General features: G+C 50.1%; 1 protein-coding gene across 1 annotated transcript in view; it reads right to left on the reverse strand.

The window, feature by feature from the left end:
* Positions 1-23,389, reverse strand: part of Scube1 (signal peptide, CUB domain and EGF like domain containing 1) — a 117,522-nt gene that overhangs the window by 84,932 nt on the left and 9,201 nt on the right. The window contains 1 exon segment of the mRNA XM_032918762.1: positions 11,035-11,163. Coding sequence (XP_032774653.1) covers positions 11,035-11,163 — 129 coding nt within the window.

Below are 23,389 nucleotides of genomic sequence, written 5' to 3' on the forward strand. Positions count from 1 at the left end.
TAGTCGTAAAAAGAGAGGTGGCCCGCCTGTCTTGAACTCTGACAGCATACTGCAGCCCAGGGCTTCCATTCACCTCAGCAAGGGCCAAAGATGAGACAGGGAACAGGAGAAGGGTACAGGGAGTGGGGAGAAGTCTCTCCCCTTTGCCTCAGAAACACTGCCTGCTGCTTTTGCAGAGGAGACAGGGCTGGCCCTGGCTGTCTAGATTTACATCAAACTGGTCAACCTTTACCCCCTGATGAGAGACATATTCTGTAGGAGTATGAAAACAAATAAAGTACTACTGGAACCTTCCTCAGGGTTCAGAGGAGCAGCGCTGGCTCCAGCTGTCTTCCCAGAGCAGCCCAGCATAGGGAGCTGGGGCGACCACCCCCTTCCCCCACAGCATCTCAGGGACTCCTTCCCCACACACAACTGGGCCCTGCAATCACTGCCCTATGGCCCTTCCCCACAGCCTCTTCCACCTGACCACAGCAGCATCTAAAGTCACTTGTACACTCTCCTTCATCTGGACACAACAGAGGATGGCTGTTTCCACCTCAGGGGGGCCAGAACAAGACTGAGAAATAAGAGGATGTGGCCAGGTTACAAAACGAGCGAGAAGTCCTGATGTCATGTGACCCCCCACATCCCCTTGAGAGGGTGGAGGGCTGTTTGACCTGCATCGGTTTATGGGACAGGAGCGCCTGTTGGGTGTGAGGCTCACCCACATTCCATAGCCCAGGCTTGCCCACGGCTCCTTTACCAATACAAGCCGCCCTAGTTTTCTTTAAAAAGTTCTCTGGCTTTGCAGAGTAGGGCAGTGGTAAGTAGATCGTTGACATCCATGGAGCCTTTGGTGGGTGGGGGTCATCACAGCGACTACTTTACAAAGCTCATCTCCTTTGTTCTCAGAAACAGACATGCTCACCGATCCCACCTTACAACAGAGGCCCAGAGAAGCTAAGTGACTGGACTACAGTCACACAGTGAGGGACTCAGGCAGGATGCCCAAAACCAGGCAGGTTGAGTGTCGGTGACTACTAAGGACAGGACATCCACACTGGATTCTCATCAAGGGGGACTGCACAGGGAAGGCACACACGAGATCTTTATGAGATGAACCGTTATTGATATCCCTGCTATTCAAAGCCATCTTAAAGCTGAGGTCTCACGTCCCCCCCCACATACACCCCAGGTCAGACTCCAAAGACATTTGACCTTGTACGTCCCTTCTATGTGGAAGGCTGGTTCTTATCTCCAACAGAATTTAACCAAGCTGACTTGAATCCTGCATTCCATTCTACCCCAAACATCCATCAGTCCCCTCCCCATCCAAGTCGTCTTCCCCTAAGTCACAAGGCAGAGCCACACAAACACTGAAGGTCAAACCCCAACAGTTGGCTTTGGTCCTTGTTCTCTCTGGACTCTTAAGTTGAACCCATCAGAACTTCCTGTTGCCTGTTGCAAAATGTATTTTGAGTTCGGCCACCACCTCCACCGTTGTCACCCTACACTGAGTCACCAGCATCTAGCTAGGCCATTGTAGGGACCTCCCTTCTGGAGCACTCTGCCCCTCATCCCTGTAACAGTCTACTTGGAAACAGGAAGTGTTTTTTTTTTTAAATGTCAATCAATCAAAACATGTTAGCCTCTGGTCAAAAGCCCTCCAGCTTCTTCTCAATTACCTGGAATAAAATCTACTTGTGCTGGTTTGGCCCCCATAGACTCATGTGTTTGAATGCTTGACCCACAGGGAATGGGACTATTAGGAGGTACGGCCTTGTTGGAGTGGGTGTGATCTTGTTGGAATAGGTGTGGCCTTGTTGAAGTAGGTGTGGCCTTGTTGGAGTAGGTGTGGCCTTGTTGGAGTAGGTGTGGCCTTGTTGGTGTAGGTGTGGCCTTATTGGAGTGGGTGTGGCCTTGTTGGAGGAAGTGTGTCATTCTGGGGATGGGCTTGGAGGTCTCCTATGCTCAAGCTATGCCCAATGGAGCTCACAGTCTCTCACTGCTGCTGCCTGCAGATGAAGATGTAGAACTCTCAGCTCTTTCTCCAGCACTATCTCTGCCTGCATGCTACCACCATGCTTCCCGCCATGATGATAATGGACTAGACCTCTGAACTGTAAGCCAGCCCCAGTTAAATATTTTCCTGTATAAGAGTTGCTGTGGTGATGATGTCTCTACACATCAAGAAAGCCCAAACTAGGACACAGCCCTTTTACCAATCTGTGCCTGTCTCCTGGACCCATCTTCTTCCCTCTTCCCACTAATCATTCTCTAAACACAGTGACCTGTCCCCAGACTGTCCAAGTTCATTTCCCTTCTGTGAGCACAGAGGTGCCCAGACCTCTATGAGGTACTTCCTCCTCCTCTTTGATTTCCTCGCTCACATCTGCTCCCTTAAATCAGAGGAAACCATTAAAACCACCTTCACCGTGAGTTTAGGGGGGAGTTCCCACACTTGACCTTGTTCAGCAGGGACAGAGCCGCCTTGCAGGGGAGGCTCACCCTGGCCTGAACGAAAGCCCAGACAGAAAGGCTGCCCATATGCATTCTGGCCACCATCCAGCAACCACCGCTGGACGCAAGCCAGGAAGTTACTAGATGGTTCCAGCTCCTGGCCATCAGGTCGGTCCTCTCCAGTTTCATGTCTTCTAGTTGAGTCTCCAGACACCTTGGAGCAGAGACTGGATTTTTCTGACTTGGTTCTTGACCCATGGAACCCACAGGCGGAGAATGATGGTATTTCGTGCCACTTGATGTGGTGCGATTTTCATGTAGCAATGTGATCAGAACCCAGAGATCTGACACGTCAACACCCCACCCCCTGGCTATCTGATGGCACCCTCACCCCCTGGCTGTCTGATGGTGTCCTCCCCACCCCCTGGCTGTCTGATGGTGCCCCCACCCCCTGGTTATCTGATGGTGTCCTCCCCACCCCCTAGCTGTCTGATGGTGCCCCCCACTCCTGGTACTTTCTGTATTTATCACTATTGGTTTGGTTGATTTGACCTGACTGAGCTACTTTTCTGAGCCGAGCTGTGGGTTTGCATGTTGCTGTCTGTGTTCCTACTATATGAATCCGGACGGTGAACCCATTACTGGTTTTCCTTATCGGTTGTGTCGTCAGTGGTACACAGTAGGAATGCAGAACAACCTTGGTGCATACGCAAATGCTTGAACACTGGGCAGCAAGTTAAATGGCATTTCCTTTGCCATGGAAACCTGCTTCACCCTTGTTGACCTGGGGCCCTGGAGGGCTTCCACTCAATTCTTCTCTCCTGGCACCTGCATGCCCACCGTGGAGATCAGCTCTGTCCAGGTGGCAAATCCCCCTGCTCATTCAGTCTACAACTCCTTACAGGCAGCTCATAGGGCAGAGACATGAATGTGGTCTGGAGGCACAGACAGTGAACATGGGGACCATGTGGGAGGAGGTGTAGGCAGGGCCCTGTGCTGAGTTCCTTGTGAGTTGGGTGCCCTGGGGAAGCAGGGGGGCTTTGGAAAAACAGGGCTATATACTGTCACGTGGGGTAGGAGATGCGTGAACAAGGGGTCAAACACTTCCCTCAGTGCGGGGAGGAGGTGTCCTCTTGCCCTTTGGCACGCCATGATCCACCTGATCTGGAAGATGCTGGGACTACAGAACAGGCTTGGTGGCCCCCCGCCTGGGCGCATGCTTGACACAGAACATCAGGAACCCTCTCTAAACCTGGTCTTCCGGGACCGTAGCTTTTCTGGTTGCTGTGGGGCAAGGGCGGGGGTTATCAGCAGGCACAGGCTCAAGTCATGAAGTGACAAATGCTGATCTGGTCCTAGCTGTGTTCCTACTGGCCTTCGTGGTCATTTCCCTGAGTCTAGGTTTCCTCATTTGTAAGAGTTGGTACTAGTGGCACTAGTGGTACTCTCTCGGTCTAGGTTCTAGATTCTAGGACATGGCTGCTAATGGTGTCTACCTGTGGATGTTGTGGGGGAGGAGCAAAAGAACACAAACCCAACACAGGCAGCCTCACAGTACAGTAATGCACCCCTTATCTTGCCAGGCAGCCTCACAGTGCAGTAATGCACCCCTTATCTTGCCCAGGTAGAACTGCCTCTGAGCACAAGGTAAGGCACACAGTAGGTGCTCAATACATGTTCGCTGATACAGAGACATCTGGTTAATCAATCAGCTTGTCTGCTGGATGCGAATACAAATAACTCCTCTTTGACGGGGATCAAAGTGCGGGGCCCAGTCCAAAATTCCAGCTGTGAGCAACTTGAGAAACACATTTTTCAGTGAGTCAAGTAAAGATGAAGGATGAAGACATCTGGCTCAGTGAGCCGATGGCTTCAGAGAAAGAGAGCCTTGCTTTGTGGAGGTGGGGAAAAAAAAGACCCGCTGCTGGTTCTAATTTAAGATGAAAAAAAAATCTTATTCTATTAGCCTAAATATTGCTCAGCTGGCCGATCGCACTGAGTTTGGAATAATATTTTTGAAACTGAACTGCTATTTCAAGTAATTACACGGCTAAAGGCAGCCATTCCGGGCTGAGTGAGATCCCATCCCGGTTTCTAGTCCCTCTGGTGTCATTTTCTGTTATATTTGAGAAATTCCTCAATAAAGATGTCAAATAGAGAGAGGGCTTCACTCTCCAGAGCACAGACTTGGCTCCCCTCCAGGACCCTGGTCACAGACAAGCCATCTCCACAGAAAACAGGCTCGCCTGCTCGAAAGAACAGAAACTGTGAACGCTCAAGACAGGAAGGTAGCCCTTCAGCCCCCCGCCTCACTTCTCCTGGCTGACTGCGGGTGCTTTCCAGCTCTCTCTATTGCTCTGTAAGATGCCCCAGGGCTTTGCCCCTGCCACCTTCCCAAGGAATTCAGCAGACTCTACAACTGGAACAATGCCCTTTATCCAAACTTCTGCAGTCAGAACAACATCCAGACGCAACTCTGCCCAGCGTGGGACAGGCTGTGGCTTGGAGTCTGAGTAGAGGTGTTGGATCCACTGGCAGCAGTGTGAACGGGGACCCTCCAGCAACTCAGTTAACCCTTCACTGCCACCCAGCAAGCCTCGGGGGTTTTGGCAGACAGCAGGAAGTTCTATGAACAGTAATGGAGTGTGAGGACTTCACACTCTCTCCATGGGGGACAGCCCTCTCCAGTGCCATGCTGTGGTATGGGCAAGGGGTGCTCTGCCCTGGATAGCACACGTTTAGGGCTCCTGCTCTGTCTCCCTTGTAACTGCCAGCCTCCTTTTGGAAGACTGAGTCCACGAGGGGCTAATGATTACTTGGGACATGTTCCCTCCCCCACCTCGTGTCAGAGCATTTCCTGGGTGACTGAAACCCTCACATGTCCTGTCTAAATGGCTCTGTCCTTTTGGTTCTCAGAGGGACCTGTGGCACTTGTGTCTGAACCACCCACAGCAATAGGGCAGCTGCTTTGGGGCATAGGCCTGTACCCCAACAGGTTGGGGGTCCTCATGCTCAGAGTGTTACCGGATGCAGGAGAGGGTAGAAAAGCGGAGGGGGGGGGAAGAGGAACAGTCTCTGCCATGTTTGCAAAAGTGCAAGGAGTCCTAGAATTCAGAAGTCATATCCGGCCTGCAGGTCACTAGGAGGGCACGTGTGTCAAGGGCGGGAACACATCGCAGTCACTGAGGGATTATAGTTATATTGGAAGCAGGCCTTCCCTGAGGCTCTGCCTTGAGTCTCGAAAATATCAGGGGGGCGGGGCAACAGTCACCAAGCAACAGTGAGAAGAAAATGTCTTTTTTTTTTTTTTGAGACATCGTCACACGTAGCACAGGCTGGCCTTATGAACACCTGACCCTCATGCCTTGGCCTCTCAGGCTCTAATCTTCACCTCTTAGGCACTCAGATCATAGGGATGTGCCAGGATTCCTGGCTACAAATACTCAGGCTTATGTGTCATGCCCCTGTTTGAGTCGCTGAAGATTCCTTCTGTGATGACCACATCATAAGACTGCAGTGGGGACAAATCAAACGTGCCCCTGGGTCGGAGGTGGGCTCCCAACCTGAAAACTTGGCCAGGATGCTGATAGTGAAATTCAGCCCCAGGTCTCCTCCAGATTTCGTCAGCCCACTACTTCTGTGAGGCTGGTCTTGTAGACCATTGCATAGCTGTGGCAACTAGGGCTGGAAAGGCCCAAGGACGTGGTCCTAGGCTCTAAGATTCCCCAAGAGTGGGGGTATCAGAGTCTGTGCTGGACTCTTCTATGGCCCAGCCCTGCTCATTCCTTAATTATAGTTGGGCTCAGTTCTCACTGCATCACAGACATCAATACTCTCCCTGCCCCGTGTGTGTGTGTGTGTGTGTGTGTGTGTGTGTGTGTGTACATGGTTCATGTGCCTGAGAAGGTCGAAAGCCAACCTGTGGTGCCATTTCTCAGGTACTAGCCTGGAACTCACCAAGTATTGGCTGGGCGGCCAGTGGTCCCAGGGATCTTCCCACCTCTGCCTCCCAGAATGACAAGCCAGCGCGGCTCTGTCTAGATTTTAAGTTTAGGGTCTGGGGAAGCAATCTCAGGTCCCTGTGCTTACAAAGCAAGCACTTTACCAACTGAGCCATCTCCCCAAGGCCCGGGCATCTATTCTTAATGTGCTTCAAGGATGGAAGGCTGCCACTCTAAAAGTTCAGCCAACCAGCCTGGGGTCACACGGTCGGTCTGGGCTGCAACCAAGGCCCTGACTCTTCTGAGTCGGAGTTTTCTCTTGAGAAGAGAAAAGACCAAACAATAGAAGCCTGTAGGAACGGCTGCCACAGGATCACTGCTCAGAGTGGGAGGGGGCAGAGGGCTCTCGCCTCGGTCTTTCATATCCAGCAGTGTAAAAAGAATCCAGAGGGAAAAACAGTGCGGTTGAAACAAAGACCCGTACAGACGTCGTCATCAGGCTGGAGGCTGCTGGGGTGGGGGTTGGAGGGTGCTTGCCCCAGCAGGGGTAAGGGTGGCCCTTCACAGAAAGGAACACAGAGCCCCAGCCAGGGAGTCTGGGGAGCACAGACCATGGGCTCTGGTCCCGGAAGGTGTTGTTATAATACATCTCCAAGGGGGGGCTGAGTGTCGGACCCATGCTATGACATTTCTGGTGACAGATGCGATGCTCTGCTGCCTACATCTGTAATTTCACAGAACCTTCGCCCAAGCCCTATGAGACAGGGATGATGCATTCCACGTTGTGGGTAGGAAACTGAGGCACAGAGAAACAAAGGCACTGACCAAAGACTAAACAGCTCAGAACTGGAGAGCCAGCATTTTAGTGTCAAACCAACAGCAACCAGGTCTGTCCCCTGGGCCAAAGTGATGCTGCTTGCTTCTGACAGGATATTCCCTAACCCTACCCACGGGGGACAGTGGTGAGCTGCGCCTTTGTGACTATTCTATTACTGAACTGTATTTGTGGCAGGCAGACAGCTGGCAAACCCACGTGGGAAGCGGCACACACACCAGGTGAGGGATAAATAACATTTCACCTGGAGGTGGCACCATAAAAGCTGTGTGGTCTCTGGTCAAAGGCCCTGCCTGGATCTGCAGTCCCTGAGCCCAGACTCACGGAGCTGCCTGCAGCCCTACACACTGTGCCCAGACCCTACCAACTTCTCCCCACTCTGAGAGCCCGCTGAGAGCTTCCTCTTTGAAGCCCTGGTAATCCAGCTCCCACCCCCAGCCTCACCCCAGCCAGAGGTAGCTTTTCACAGGCCCTTCTGGTCTTTACTAACTCTTGTCCAGACCTCTGTTTTGGCACTTCTTTGGGGTGTAATTACATGTTCACAGATCTGTTTCCCATAATGAGCTCATCTGAGCCCCAACACGCATTAAACAAAACCAGACAGGAGCTCTCGGCCTGACATGCCACTAGGAAGGAGAGGCCCAAGTGGTCGGGGTATTGAACCTTTCTACCTAGAACTGACAAGCCAGCTGGCACCATGAGGGGCTGCTTGGCCCTTTTAGAAATTCTTGCATGCAAGGCTAGCAAATCCCGGTGATCTTTCACCCTTCGGCTCCGTTGGTGGCAAGGATTCTGAAGGATCATGGAGGGGAAACAGAGAAGAAAATGTTTTCTGCCCAGACTCACCCCGGATTCCAATGGCAAATGCAGAAAGATAGCTGAGGCACGGGAGTAAAAATAATGCTGGCTGCTTGACCATTAAGTCTATCCTCAGTCCAGGCCCTTCAGCTTTGGACGGTCACTTCACTCAGCCTAGCGGCACACTGACATAGCTCAGAGACCACGACAATACTAGCTTTCTCCCACTGACAGGAGACCCCGACGGGCCTATGACCTGTTCACAGCCAAGTGCCTGTCAATCACACATCACACTCTCCTGTCAATCACACATCACACTCTCCTGTCAATCACACATCACACTCTCCTGATCCAATGGTTATGCTTTGAGGCTCATGGCAGAAGAGGCTGGGGACAGGTGGATGTGTTCTGAGAGCCACGTATGGTTCACTAGTTGCTGTACCTTGGGTTACAGACTGTGAATCACCTCCATGTCCCCTCCATAAAGGATTCTGAGGCCTTAACTCCAGAACCGTGAGTGTGGCCTCCAGAGCAATAATGATCTTCATGGCTGTATCGATTACATCTGGCCTCCTTCTGTCTCAGCTACTTTTCTGATTCCTACGATCTGAAGCAACTTTGGAGAGGGAGTGGTCAGGAGGTCATGGTGGCAGGGGTTTGAGGAAGCAGCTGGTCACGCTGCATTCACAGCCAGGACACAGAGACAAAAGCCCCTGTTCAGTTCCCTTTCTCCTTTTTATGTAGTCTAGGACCCCAGCCCATGGAATGGTGACCCCTAAATTTACTATGGCCCCTCAAAGATCCTAATTCAGAATATCCCTCACAGACACACTCAAAGGTGTTCCCATATGAATCTGAACCCAGACAAGATGGCAATTTTAACCAGCACCTCAGATGACCATCTGAATGAGGAGAGGGGGCCACGGGCTGCCCTCATCCAGTATAACTGACATCCTTCTGCAGAAGGGAATCTGGATAGAGAATGTCCATGGAGCTAAGACAATGTGTGGAGAAATGCTGTCTACAAACCTAAGAATTCTTGAGTGCCCAGAGGCCAGGAGAAAGGCCTTGGGAAGAACTTTACCCACAGCTCTCAGATGGAAACAGCCTTGCCTCAATTTTGGATTTTTAACATTTAGAGGTGAGCGAGAGTTGACCTCTCTTGTGCAAGCTCACCCCTTTGTCATGGTAAACCCAAGAAGCTTTTACAGGCTGTTAGCACCGTTTGGACTGGTGGAGTGACCACACAAAAAAGCCTGATGTGTGGCTAATGCTAAAGGGACCAGATCAGGCTGACATCTGACCAAAGGACAGCAAAACACACAGAGGCAGAGGCTCGCCCACAATACTTGCCATTTTTCCTCCCTATTCTTCTATGTTTTCTTAACTTTATTCACCCAGAATAATTATGCACATAAATTTTGTATAATTGGCTTTCGATAGATTTGAACTGAGGAAAGGTGGAGGTATACATGACAATGGGCTGAACTATATTACCTCAAAAAGACTCCAAACAATATTACCACAAAATGTGATTATATTTGGAGACCGGGGTTTAGAAAAGTAAAAACTGGAATTGTTGGGGTGGAATTATTTCCATATGACAAGTGTCCTTAATTTTTAAAATTCATTTGTTTATGTGCATCTGTCTGTGTGTACATGTATGTGTCTCTGTGTATACATATGTGTGTGCATGTATGTATTTCTGTATGTATGTGCACACACATGTATGTGTGCCATAGAACACATGTAGTAGTCAGAGAACAACTTGCAGGAGCTGGGTCTCTCCTTCCACCACATGAATCCCGAGGACTGAATTTTTGGTCGTCAGGCTTGGTGGCAGGTGGCTTTATGTGCTGTAGTGGTTTGAATAAGAAATGTCCCCAAGCTCTCTTGCTCTCTTGCTGCCTTGCTCTTGCTCTTGCTCTGTCTTCTCACCCCTTTCCCCTCTCTCTCCTCACTCCCCTCCCCCTTCTCCATGTGCTCATGGACCGGCCTCTCTCCTCTCTCCCTCTCTCTCTCTCTCTCTCTCTCTCTCTCTCTCCTTTCTCTGTCTCCTTTCTCTGTCTCTCAACTCCCTCCCTATACCCTGAATAAACTCTATTCTATGCTAAAAAGACATTTAATTTAAAAAAAAAAAAAAGGAAGAAATGTCCCCAAAGCTGGGTGGTGGTGGCACAGACCTTTAATCCCAGCACCTCAGGAGGCAGAAGCAGGCGGGTCTCTGAGTTTGAGGCCAGTCTGGTCTAAAGAATGTGTTCTAAGACAGCCAAGGGCTGCTCAGAAAAAAACCCTCTCTTGGAAAAAAAGAAAAAAAAAGAAAAAAAAAAAAGAAGTGTCTCCATAGGCTCATGTGTTTGAACACTTGGCCCCCAGTTGGTGGCGCTGTTTGGGGAGGTTATGGGAGGTGCAGCCTTGCTGCAGGAAGTATGGCACCAGCAGCGGACTTTGAGAGCTTATAGCCTGGCCCCACTTCCGATTCCTTCTGTCTGCTTAGTGTTTGCAATTGAAGCTGTGATCTCTGACAAGCTTCTACTCCTGTCTCCATACCTCAGTGCCCACTGCTATGCCTCCTCACTGTGATGCACTTTTATTCCTCGGGGGCTGTAAGCCAAAATAAACTCTCCCATAGGTCACCTTAGTCATGGTGTTTCATCACAGCAGCCGAGAAGAAACTAATGCCCCAAACTGATACACATCTCCGGTCTAGGTGTCCGTAAAAGAAGAAGCGATCAGGAGTGAAGAGAGATACTATTGAATGCATGCACGCACAGTGTGCATGGGTGGGCTGACAAGCACAAGAAGGCAGCCATTTGTGCCTAATCTCCAGAACAGCGAGGAAGAAAACCTCTGCCATTGAAGCTGCATGGTTTGAGGTATTTTGTTAGGGCGACTTGAGAAACTACCACAAGGAGCCAGGGGGAAGGTGTGTCTTTGCACAGCCCCCACACTGTGCATGGTAGAACTGAGAAATAAGAAGGCTGTGCCCAGAGGGGAAGGCCCAGGGTCACCACTCACCCAGACAGTTGTGTCCATCGTGGGCCAGCATGAAGCCGTCAAAGCAGGTGCACCTGTAGTTCCCAGGGATGTTGATGCAGTCATGGACACAGCCCCCGTTGTAGTAGTCATTCTCACACTCATCGATGTCTGCAAGTGTGGAGACATGAGAAGTATCAGAGTAAGAGCTTGGGTTCCTTCTCTCACCTCCGCAAGCCACTATGATATGACTTATTAGGAGATGTAACAGCTTTAATGGTCAACTTGACACCACCTGGAATCGCCTGGGAAGAGAGTCTCAAGGAGGGATTGTCTGCATTGGGTTCACTTGTGGGCAGGTCTGTGGGGGCATTGCCTTAAGGAAGTTAGTTGATATGGGAAGACCCAGCCCACTATGGGTGGCATCATTCCCTAGGCAGGAGGTTCTGAGCTGGACAAGAATGGAGAAATCATGCGAGGACAAACAAGCAAGCATCATTCACTCATTTCTCTGAAGCCCTTCTCTGTGGGTGGATGTGATTAGCTGCTTGAAATTCCTGCCTTGCCTTCCCCACCGTGGCGGACTGCATCCTGGAGTTGTAATCAAGAGTGACACCCTTTTCCCTTAAGTTGGTTTTTGTCACAGTATCTTTTTTTTTTTAAATCACAACATCAGAAATGAAATTAGAACAGGGGATAAGCCCAACAGCTAGTCAATAAAATAACACCAGGGAGGGCTCAAGAGTTATTTGAAAACACTCCTGGCTCAGCAGCAACCAGTTTTCAGAAGAGTCACATTGTGTTGGTGTATGTGTGTTGTGTGGTGTGTGTTGGGGGTGGGGGTGGGGCTTCCAGTTCCTGCCACAGTGAAGCAGGTAAAAAAGTCAAACCTGGCTCTCGCTCCTTCTAAAGACTGTCAGCACTACAAACACATGGGTGCTTCTACATCCATGAAAATTAGCTCTTTTCAAGGAGGGAGACCAAGTAAAATAAACTCTGCACATCACCGAGAAGTGTCATCTCTGGAATGAAAGAATGTCCACTACCCCCCTTACCCCAGTAGCGGCTTTCTCTGTGGCCCGAGGCCTGGCTTTCAGCTGCTCCAGCTTCCTTGTTATAACAAAGTCTTCTGTCTCATAAACAATGGTCAATAGCTTTAGTAAAGGTCATTCTTTTTGCTGTTTTAAGTCCTTTTTCAACATTTCCCAGCAGGGGTCAAAGGACTATAAGTTCTGGGCTTCCAGAAAGAAGAATAAGAACATGTCTAGTTAGCATTCAGCGAGCTGCTTCTAAGCCCAAGTGGTTGGCTGGACTGAATGCCGTTATCTCCAAAGTCCTTACAGGGGCTGTGCTGACTAGACTTATGTCAACCTGATACATGCTGAAGTCATCTGAGAGGAGGGTATCTCAATTAAGAAGACGCCTCGATAAGATCAGACAGTTTGCAAGCCTGCAGAGCACTGATTCAATCACTAAGGGCATTGTGGGTGAGCCCATCCTCGGGCTAGCTGTTCTGGGTTCTATAAGCAAGCAGGCTGAGCAAGCCAGGAGGAGCAAGCCAGTAAGCAGCACCCCTCCATGGCCTCTGCATCAGCTCCTGCCTCCAGGCTCCCACCCTGTTTGAAGTCCTGTCCTGACTTCCTTTAGTGATGGACTACAAATGTGGAAGCTTTTTCTCTCCAACTTGCTTTTGGTGATGGTGCTACATCTTAGCAATAGTATCCGTAACTGAGACAGGGACTCAGCCCCACAAGGGCACTCAAGGAAGGCATGGGGAAGATAAAACTTGCCAAAGTCCGCACACCTAGAAGGGATGCGGGTGGGATTCCAAGTAGTGAAACATGACTCTGGTTTCCAGGTATGACATGGCTTCCAGGCACAGAATGACCCCACCAGCCATGGTCTGGGGCCCTGACACCTCTGCTAGGTCTTTGGCCACACCATTTGCAAATACTCCCCGTGCTCAAAGCCTTCTAGTTACCCTGAGCCCAGCCTTCATGGACTCTCGGGTGACCTTTGAAGAGAGGGAGTGTGTCATAGCTGAACCGGAAGTGAATCTCAAGATACAGAAGAAACGTCTCTGAGACAGAAGCTTTTCCTCCCCTATCTGCCAGGAGTGGAGGTTTGAGTTGAAGTTCTAGTGGGAGGTGGGAGGAGCCTGACCCCACGTCTGGAGTGAAACAGGGAAATCCTGGAGACCCATGCTCTCACCAGCCATGGCACATTTGACGCTTAGTATAGTATGGGAACACTAGCCTGGAAATCTAGGAGCTCACTCACTTCTGATTCTTCTAGAAAGAGTTTAAACACAGCATAGACACCCCAAGGAGCAAAACCAATAACCTGTGAAAAGATCAGATGCACGAGCCCACCCACTCCCTAGCCGGCCAGAGGAGGGAAGAACAAGGTAGGGGTCCACAAAGGTGTGGGAGTCATGACACTCCGCCCCTGCTCGCAGTGACCCCCTGTGCCATCTGGGGAAGTGAACTGAGTCACGACAGTTCTGACTTTAAATATACCTAGTAGTTTAATTAACCTGAAGGCAAGACGCAAGACTTTAGGTTTATGGGAAGTGCGCTGAGGGATACCCATTGCTCTCAGGGTCTGCACGCAGCCCTGGCTGTTCAGAGTCCTCCGCACAGCATTCAAAACATGTCCTCTAGGTCTCCAATCTCCAACCCTAAGGTAATACATTCATCCTGGCTTTAATTCACCAAGCTGCACAGACCTGGGGTTTCCCTCCACAGGCAATATTGTTTTCCTTCCACATCTCAGATAACAAGAATGGCTTTCCCTTTTTCGTGTGTGTGTGTGTGTGTGTGTGTGTGTGTGTGTGTGTGTGTGTGTGTGTATCTGTTCCACGCGTGTGTCTGTGCAAGCATGCACATGTGTGTGGATGAGCATCTAGGTGTCAGAGGTCAACGCTGGCTGTCTTTCTCTAGTGCCCTCATCTTATGTTTTTAGACAGGATCTCTAGGTGAACCCAGAGCTTACGGATTGGGTAGCTAGGCTAGAACCCCAGTCAGCTCCAAGGACCCAGTTCTCCCCACCCCCACCCTGTTCCCTCACCATTATCCTTAAGTGCTACAGTCACAGGCACAGGCCCGCCCGGCTTTTTTGTTTTTAACCTAAGTGTGGCTTTTCTTTGACATAGTAATAGGCTTCCTTCCACTGTCTGCCAGCATGAACATCACCTCTTACTGAATGACCCAACATCCCTCCTGCAAACTGGTGACTGGCCTGATCCCAGTGGAATCTGCCTGGTTCAAGCAGCTGGTGCCACTTGCTGTTGGTCCCATGACAGGTACGACCCTTAGGGTGGATCAGCCAGACCGAGGGGGATAGACTTCTGTGCTGTGTCTGGGTGAAATAACCTTTCTCCTGCTACCCTCTAAAGGGCAGCAAGTCAGCCTTCCTGAAACAAGAGCCCCTCCAGGCCTCAGTGCAGTCCGATGGGTAGGTGCTTCTTACGGCCAATCAAACTGAAGTGCAGAGAGGTCAGAGAACTTTTCAAAGCCACAGAGTAGCAGGCAGGCCACGCACTTCCTCCCCCATAGGGCACACTGGCTAGCACAGGCCAGCCACAGGCAAAAGGCTCGGTACAAGCTTCCGTCCTTAGCGCATATCTACTGTGTCCTGAGAAAGTGTTACCTGGCCACCCAGGAGCTGTTCACCTCTCTGCCCTTCCACAGGCTCCTCCTCCATCCACACACATGTACATGCCTTTCCATCTGCTCAGTCACTAACCAGCCAGCCATATTGTCATTCAGCCAAAACCCATCTTCCTCAGTGTCTATACACTCTATGGCATAGCTACCCAAATGCTAAAACGTATTCACCTTAATACGTAAGTTGGTGGATTATCTTTCCATTAACCAGTCACCTATAAACCTACCCATTTACCCAAGCAAACATTCATTCATATCAAATTCATACCCATTAATTCATACATACATCTATATGATTGGTTGCACACTGTCCTCCCATTAATTAAAAAAAATGCATCCACACATCTGTTCACTCATATGTCCATCCAAATGTTTAACCACCCATCTCTAGATTCATGAATGCAAACACTCACCTTCCAAACACACACACACACACACACACACACACACACACACACACACACTCTGACACACACACTCCAGCTTGACATCATGCTTGACACACAGCTGATTCTCTTTTCTCTCTCTCTCTTTTTTTTTCTCTCTTTTTCTCTCTCTCTCACACACACACACACATTGAACACTCTGACACACACACACTCACACACACACACTTGAACACTCTGACACACACACACACTTGAACACTCTGACACACACACACACTTGAACACTCTGACACACACACACTCACACACATGCTCACACACACATGCACACATGCACAAACACAAGCACACACACACACTCTCTCACACACACCCCATCTACTCATTCATCCGCAAGTCCAACATACAGACATGCATCCATCTATCCACCCACTCTTCCTTCTACTCAATCACTCACTTCCTTCAAACAGCTTAAAAATAAGTAGGTACGATACGGTTTCCAAAAACAAAGGATTAAGACAGAGAAAAACAAATGAGGTGGGCTGGTGACACTGTTCAGTGATACAATTGGTAATCACAGCCCAGTCATAAAAGGTGAGCTTCCTAGGTGCCCACAGAGAAAGAAACACAATCTACCATGTCCACAGCATGCCACCATGTTCAGTGGTGGTAAGATCTGAGCACCCATAGGTCCCCAAACAGGGGGACATTCCTTCTCCTGACTGGGCAGAATCACCTGATGGGTCTGGCCTAATTTTAATCTCTGCCCGTTGTCTTTGTCTGATGATTAAGAGGAGCAATTTTACCATCAGGATGGCAAGCAGTTTCAGCACCAGTATAGGACGCAATACAGCAACTGCCAAAACAGCCAATGAGGTGACTTCTAGGCCTTCTTCTCATTGAGTCTCCATAGGGAAGGCCATACTCCATGCCAATCTACAGAGTTTGGGATTACAGATGCTCACACAGTGGATGGCTTTTTGTGTCCAGAGATCTGAACTCAGCCTTCAGGCTTGTGCGGCCAGTGCCTTTACCCACTGCTAGCCCTCCACCTTATTCTCTGAGATAGGGTCTCACGGAAGGAACCTGGAGCTCACTGATTCAACTGAAATGCGGGTCAGTGAACCCCCATCCTTCATCTCCCCAGGGCTAGGACTCCAGGCACACCCTACTCCGACTGGCTCTTATGGGTGCTGGGGATCAGACTCAGGTCCCCAGGCTTGCACCAACTGAGCCATTCCCTAGCTTCCTTCTCCGATTTTTAACAGGACGCAGATACCCTAGGAATCCAGGCATGTAGAGGAGAGCCAGCCTGGGATGGCAGAGACAGAGCTGCGTGACACTGTCATCTGGGAAGTGGGCTCTGGTCCCACCTTAATGAGGAGAGGCTCCAGGCCCTCCCCTCCAGATGCTCAGGCAGTGGCTGCATCCAGGTTCACCCTCTTCTGCTCATCCTCTTCCCCCTCCCCCTCCCCTTTTTCCTCCTCCTCCTGTTAGAGCCACATCTTCAGGGTTGCACGGGGGTGAGGAGACCAAGTCTCCTTCTCCAAAAAGTTATTAAAAAGAAGGAACCGAGAGAAAAACCTGACTGAGCATTCTATCTCCAGGATGCCCTGACTTGAGACTGCAGGGTGGTGACGGGGAGGGGAGAAAAGCCCACCCTGCTCTCTTCCTTCTGCTTAGGTTTTTTAATTAATTAAATTTTTTTCGTGATTAAATTTTTATTACACTCATTTCTTTTTTGTGCGTTATGAAAATTTTAATTACATTTGGTGTGTGTGTGTGTGTGTGTGTGTGTGTGTGTGTGTACACACGTGGGAGTCAGAGGACGACTTGAAGGAGTTTGTGGTTTCCTTCTACATGTTGGGGGGGGGTCTCAGGAATCAAACTCAGGTCATCAGGCTTGACAGCAATCACCCTCACTCTGTGAGCCATCTCACCCTCCTTGTAACAAAAACTTAGTTCCCAGGAGAGGATAGTTTTCAACATCCAAAAGAGTGGAACAAATGACACAGGAACCATGCATTGTGGACCTTTTCAAAGGTCACATGGTCCTTCTTTTCCTGTATTAAAATGTTAGCACGCACGCCATCCCACAGCGACGGTCTTATGCCAGCAGCACTGGGATGGACCCCAAAGAGGATGGACTTTTCTTTTTTTTCTCCATTTAATCCAAAATTGATTCTCACTGCCTTATAAAATATATATTTATTCTGTGGTGTCTAGGCTCTGGAAGATTCTTTCCCAATGAATCAGAGCGCCTTCTCATTTTATTTTAATGCTGTTTTAGGATATATTTTTTTCTCTTTTCTTTTTAAAGCAAAGCTGACAGGAAAACCTCAAGAGGAAGGTTTCGAAAGTAGCCACACTTTCACTCTCAGAGGCCATTACTGACAAGTCCCACTTCCCCCTGATTGGCATTTTTGTAGACATTCCTCCCGGATGGGAAGCCCCATTGCTCTAACAAAGACCCAGTCCCCGACTGGGCGCTAGCTTGTCCCCCCTTTGTCTGTGGCTTTAGGAAAACCATGCACTCTTTAGATAGACGTCTATTCTGGGAGAGATGTATGGCTTAGGAAGTTGAGTCCTTATTGATGAATAAGTCTTAATCCGGTTTGTTGGCTAATTATGCTCTCGGGAAGGTAGTTTCTCTCTGCCTCGCAGGAAGGATTAAGTCCCCTGCCTCCGGTGGTGCGGGGTTAAGCTCCAGGTCTGTAATGACTGAGTAATGAGACCAGCTCTCTGAGGACCCCTGGTATCCATCGATCAGGTTTCCCTTCTATTGAGACAATGCCAGAAGTGGGCCCAGCAGTTAATTATGGGAGAGGTCAAAGGTCACGCAAAACCAACACCAGTCTATATACGTTCTCATTCCTAACTGTGGACAAACCAGAGGCAGTGAGGGTCTCCCCACCCCATTCTGAGATCTGAGATAACCATGGGGCTGCAGTTACTCTGTGACCTCTTCCAGTGCCCTGTGTGGCTTCCAGCTATCATTAAAACTGCAGTTTTCTATGCCCGGAGCCCCTTTCCCCAGCCTAGGCTGCTAATCACCCTGGTTTGGGATTTGGTGCCTTGCCCCCTCTGAAGCTCTGATAGCTTAGCCTATCTCCTTCCCTCTGCTCCCCCAGCTCCCCAACCTATAGACAGCAACATCACTGTGACACTGGAAGCTGCCAATCCATGGGGACGTGTGTCTTGTTCAGCAGGAGCCTCGGAATCGAGCAGAATGTGTGCAATGAGCAATGGCCGCCTGCTGAATGAATGAACAAGGACTGGGCTGTTGCTTCCACTGACTGGCCCTTGTGATGTGTGGGACAGCACTGGGCAGTGTTGCAGGCCCTGCACACAGGACAGCTCCAAGAAGTGGGCACCAACACCTTAACTTTATGCCAAGTTAAGGACCCCGGGGATCCATTGATGGGAAGACTAAGACACTGGGAACCAGGAACTGAGCCAGGCTGCCTGACTCTAAAATGAACACTGTCCAGTCACAAAAGGCCGCATAGTAGGTGCTCCTATCCAAGTGCCTCCTGAACGGGTCAGCCCAGAGACAGAATGTATATACTACTGGTGTCCGGCGGTTATGGGGGACTGTAGGTCTTAGGGTTGGGGTGGAGGAAGGAATATGGCATCTCTAAACTGGTTGTGTGGCGAGCAACTGTGGATTCACTAGGAGGCACCGGCTGGCAGACCTCACACGGGTGGGTCGACTCTGCGGTATGTGATCAGCAGCTCAACAAAGCGATCTTGAGAACAAAGAAAAGAGGGCTGGTGGGACGGCTCATGATTTCCCAGAACCCACACAAGCCTGAAAGAAGAGAGCCGCCCCCACCACATCCCAGTCCTCCAGCACAGCGCACTGTGGCACAGGCACTGCGTGCATCGGGCAAACACGCAATACAGTTTTTTTTTTTTTTAAACTGGAGAAAAGCCAGAGTCATTGCTGCACGTATCTGTGGAACAAACTGGCTTTGTTTGTTTGTTTTTCTTTTCTTTTTTTTTTTTTTTTTTTTTTTTTTTGGCTCCTGCCTGGATGCAGGGGGGCCACTTTGTGTGTACAGCATTTTCTATTTTGTTTGTTTTTTTTTTGGACAGGTCCTTATTATGTAACCCATGCCTCAACTTCCCATCTTCCTTCACCTCCCAGGCATTGGCATTTCAGGGGTGAACCACTATGTTTGACTCAAGGATGCTCACTGTGAACAATGCCACCTGCCCAGCCTTGGTTCACGGTAGGGTGTGTTCTCCCAAGATCAGAAGGGTGTCCCTACCAAGCCTCTAGGAAAAGGATGGGCGAACTCTAACAATTCTCCCTCAACAGCAAACTCTCCTTGGCCCTCTTCTCTTGGTTCTGGCTTCAAGACCTCACGAAAAGAGAGTTGGGGTAAAAGGAGCCCTGGAAGTGTCTGGAGATGGCAGTGAGGCGGGTGGGTGGGGCTCAGACAGCCCTGTGTTCCTTCCTGCCCATTACAAACCGGATCCCAGGAGCTATCAGCCATTCTCTCCTTTCTTTGGCAAGACCGAAGGGGGTTGTGCTGCAGACCTCGAAACGCTCCAGGAGCTCCTAACCTGGCTCCCAGACCATCGGGGTACACAGGTGCTAGCAAAGGTCTCAGCCCAGGGCAGAGAGCTGGTCTATGTTCCCGGAGAGCCTAGAGAGGTAACAGGGTGCACAGAGTAGGTCTTGAGCACTTAGCTTGTCAGCAAGCCTGGGCTGAAGGCAGTTGAGATGTCTCCTTGCTGCAGCGGCTGCAACCTGTGTGGATAAGCTTCCCATCTTCCTTCCTAGATCCCTGTAGGGTGTGACCACGCCCCCCCCCCAATAACAGATGTAACAGAGGAGATCGCTCTCAGGGCAACGGGCTAAACCTTCATTGTGGCCCAGGTAGGAAGGACCAGCTCTGCTTCCCTACTCACCAGGCAGGTGAGCTATAAAACCAAAACCCTGACTGAGCAGGCTAGCTTTAGACTTGATGTTCTTAATCTGGATGAAGCTGCCCAAGGGATGTCTTACTATTTACTGGGGATCAGGATACCTGCCTGCCCTCGTTCTATGCCTCTGCTAGGCCTCTTGCTCTCAGCCTGGACACAGGCCACAAGGAGCTACCAGCCTGGCTTCAGGGAGAAACCAGCAGGAGCCCAGTGAGGTCCAGGTCTGCCTGTGGGACCAACAGTGGGAAGGGACAGGCAGATGAGTTCTGCTGATGGTCAACAGTGTTTGTTACCTCTAGGGTAGGGAGCACCGTGAGCATGCTGAAGCCTGAGAGACCCACATGGGGACATGGGTCCCTTCTCACCTTCATACCCCTTCACCACGAAGGGAGGCCTAGGCAGAAGGCCTATGTCCTCTGAGAGAAGGGAATATTTTGGAGACCCTGGAAGGAATGGGGAAAAATCAGCCCTGGCAGCTGTTAAGAGCCCAGGTCTGAAGCCTCAGGAAGCCACTGCTGCTACAGACCCCAATCCCTCCAGGGTTGCAGCCCGGATCCATCTGGAGGACCCTGTCAGGGCAGCCTCCGGGACCCCCTGACCTCGCCCATATACACAAGCCCCCGGCGTTCTTTGTCTCAAGGCCTTTGGGGAAGGGCGATATCCATTTCAGTAGCACTCAAAGGCCAACGAGCCCACAGTTTATTTTCTTAGAAATAATGGTTTTTTTCTGGTTAGCATTCCTCTGATGGAAACACAAATACAGCCACTGTAATAAGAAGCAGCCGAGGGAGGGGGAGGCGAGAGGGCCTGCAGGCAGCACTGGGAAAGTCTGTCACCTGAGGGTGGGGTGCAAGGCGGGACACCCTGGGAAGCCAGGTGGAAAAGGAGCTTTCGAGAGAAGAGCCCAACCAAAGTTTGAGGCTGCCTTCAACACCCCCTAGAGCAGTGGCCCTTAACTAACTTCCTAACTCTGGGATGCCCCCCCACCATAAAATTATCTTTGTGGTAATTTTGCTACTTTTATGAATCGTAGTGTAAGTATCTGACGTACAGAAGGATCTGCTATGTGACCCTTGTGGGGGTCATGACCTGCAGGTTGAGAACCACTGCCCTAGAGACAGGCTCCCTCCACAGACATCTGCTCAAGTGCAAGCCCCAGGCAGGAGTTGCTGCTCTCACTGTCAAGGGAGGCAGACTGGAAGCCGGGGCTCCAGACGACCCATTACTTGCAGGATTTTGGGGGTCAGTGAGAGCTGGAGGCGATGTCAGAGACTTGCTTTGTTCTGCTCTCCTTGACAGGCTTGGATGACACCTCCTCTAAGAATACCCCAGACACCTTCCACACCACCCCGATTTCTTCCCTACCACAGGCAGGGGTACTCACTTCTCCACCCCCACTGAGTCCTGCCTCTGCCACACTGAAGGTTTTCTGACTCATTTTGTCTTGCCCAGCCTCCCGCTAACTACCCTCCCTCTAACTGCCCTCCCGCTATCTACCCTCCCGCTAACTACCCTCCCGCTAACTACCCTCCTGCTAACTACCCTCCTGCTATCTACCCTCCCGCTAGCTACCCTCCCGCTAGCTACCCTCCCGCTATCTACCCTCCCGCTAACTACCCTCCCGCTAACTACCCTCCTCCTAACTACCTTCCTGCTAACTACCGAGTGATGACCAGGAAGCACACCTGAGCCCAGCACTAAGCCTAACAGTGAGAAGACCCTTAGCTAACACTCTGGGCCAGATCCCACATAGAACGGAAACTTGTCTTCAATACAAACCCACCAAGGACGCAATGTTTGCACTGTCCCCTGCTATGGATGAGCATGGGCCCCGACAACTCTCCCAGTGACCTAAACTGCCATGGCAAGCAACCCATGCTTTTTTACTTTTTTAGGTTTATTTTATTTTTGTTTTATGTGTATGAGGGTTTTGCTGGCCGGCACGTAAGAGCACGACACGTATGACTGTTGCCTACAGAGGTCAGAAGAGGGCGTTGCGTCCCCCGGAACTGGAGTTGCAGAAGACTGTGAGATATCAAATAGCTGCTGAAAATTGAACCTGGGTGCTCTGTAAGAACAAGTGCTGAGCCGTCTCTCCAGCCCCTGCCCCATCCCTGCTGGTCAGTTTTAGCTGTTGGTCTTGTCACAACTGATTATCACCTGCAAAAAGAGTCTCAATGAGGGGCTGTCTAGATCAAGTTGACCTGTGGGCATGGCTGGGGAGACTTGTCCTAAATGTCAACTGACATGGGGACACCCAGTGCACTGTGGGGAGTACCATTCTCTGGTTTGGGGCCCCGGACTGTGTAAGCGTGAAGAGGGTTCGCTCGTCCCTAAGCAAGCAGGCAGCAGGGGGTGCATTTGTCTCTCTGTTCTTGAGTTTGGTCCTGGACATGACTACCTGAGTTTCTGCCCTGACTCCCCACAATGATGAAGTGTACCCTGGTTCTGTAAGCTAAAATAACCTTTCCCTCCCTATGTTGCTCTTAATGGGAAGATGATGAAAATTTTCTCACAGGACAGAAATGAGACCACCACCTAATTGCTACCCCGGAATAAGCAACTGGGAGCTTGAAGTCCCGATTCCTCTTGCCTTTTTGGCCTGCAGGATCCCAGCTTTCATCTTGGGCAGTACACGTTAGCATAATTGCATGTTTTCAGATTCAGGGGGAGGAGGATCCTCCCTGGCTGGCTCCCTACCCCCGGCTTTTCCTGCCCTCCCTGCCTCAAGCGTAGCTCTACCTGGAGTTTCAATAAAGTGTGCTCTAATCTAATGGAAATGACTTAACAAGACCTCGGCCGTTACTCGCTGCGAAGGCCAATTGGTTTTAGTCTTCCCCACCCCCTCTTAATGATAAACTAAATGAATGCCGGGTGTGTTATTAAGAGTTTGGTTAAAACCCTTTAATGACACGCTCTGTAATCTACCTACCTTTAGTGATTGACAAGGACACCCCTGGGGATATAAAATCCAGGAAGTGATTATTTACATCCATTACATACATGCTAATTTTGTGATCTCTGATGGGTGTCTTTTTTTTTTCTTTTCACACACACATATCCCGAAAGGAAAATAGTAATATATTTAATATACTGTGGCCAAAACAAAAATCTCATTTCCCCCAAGAGCTTTAATTACAGCATTCTGAAAAGGGCCCGAGTTGAAACTTGTGAGAGGAATAAACCACTTGAATGAATGGTCTAAAAATTAAGTGCACATAGAAGGGCGATGTGCGCCGTGGGTTCAGACTAAACAGCCATTAGCGGCGGGGGTGGGGTGGGGGTGGGGGTCTCGGTTATTTAAACAAGCCATCTGAGGGTGGTTTGCTCCTTGTTTGAGGGCTGGTCCTGATTATAAACAAGAGCTTTTAATTAAGATTAGTAAAACTCAATTCAAGCTATAAT

The sequence above is a fragment of the Rattus rattus genome, chromosome 1, assembly GCF_011064425.1.
Source record: "Rattus rattus isolate New Zealand chromosome 1, Rrattus_CSIRO_v1, whole genome shotgun sequence".
Lineage (NCBI taxonomy): Eukaryota > Metazoa > Chordata > Mammalia > Rodentia > Muridae > Rattus > Rattus rattus.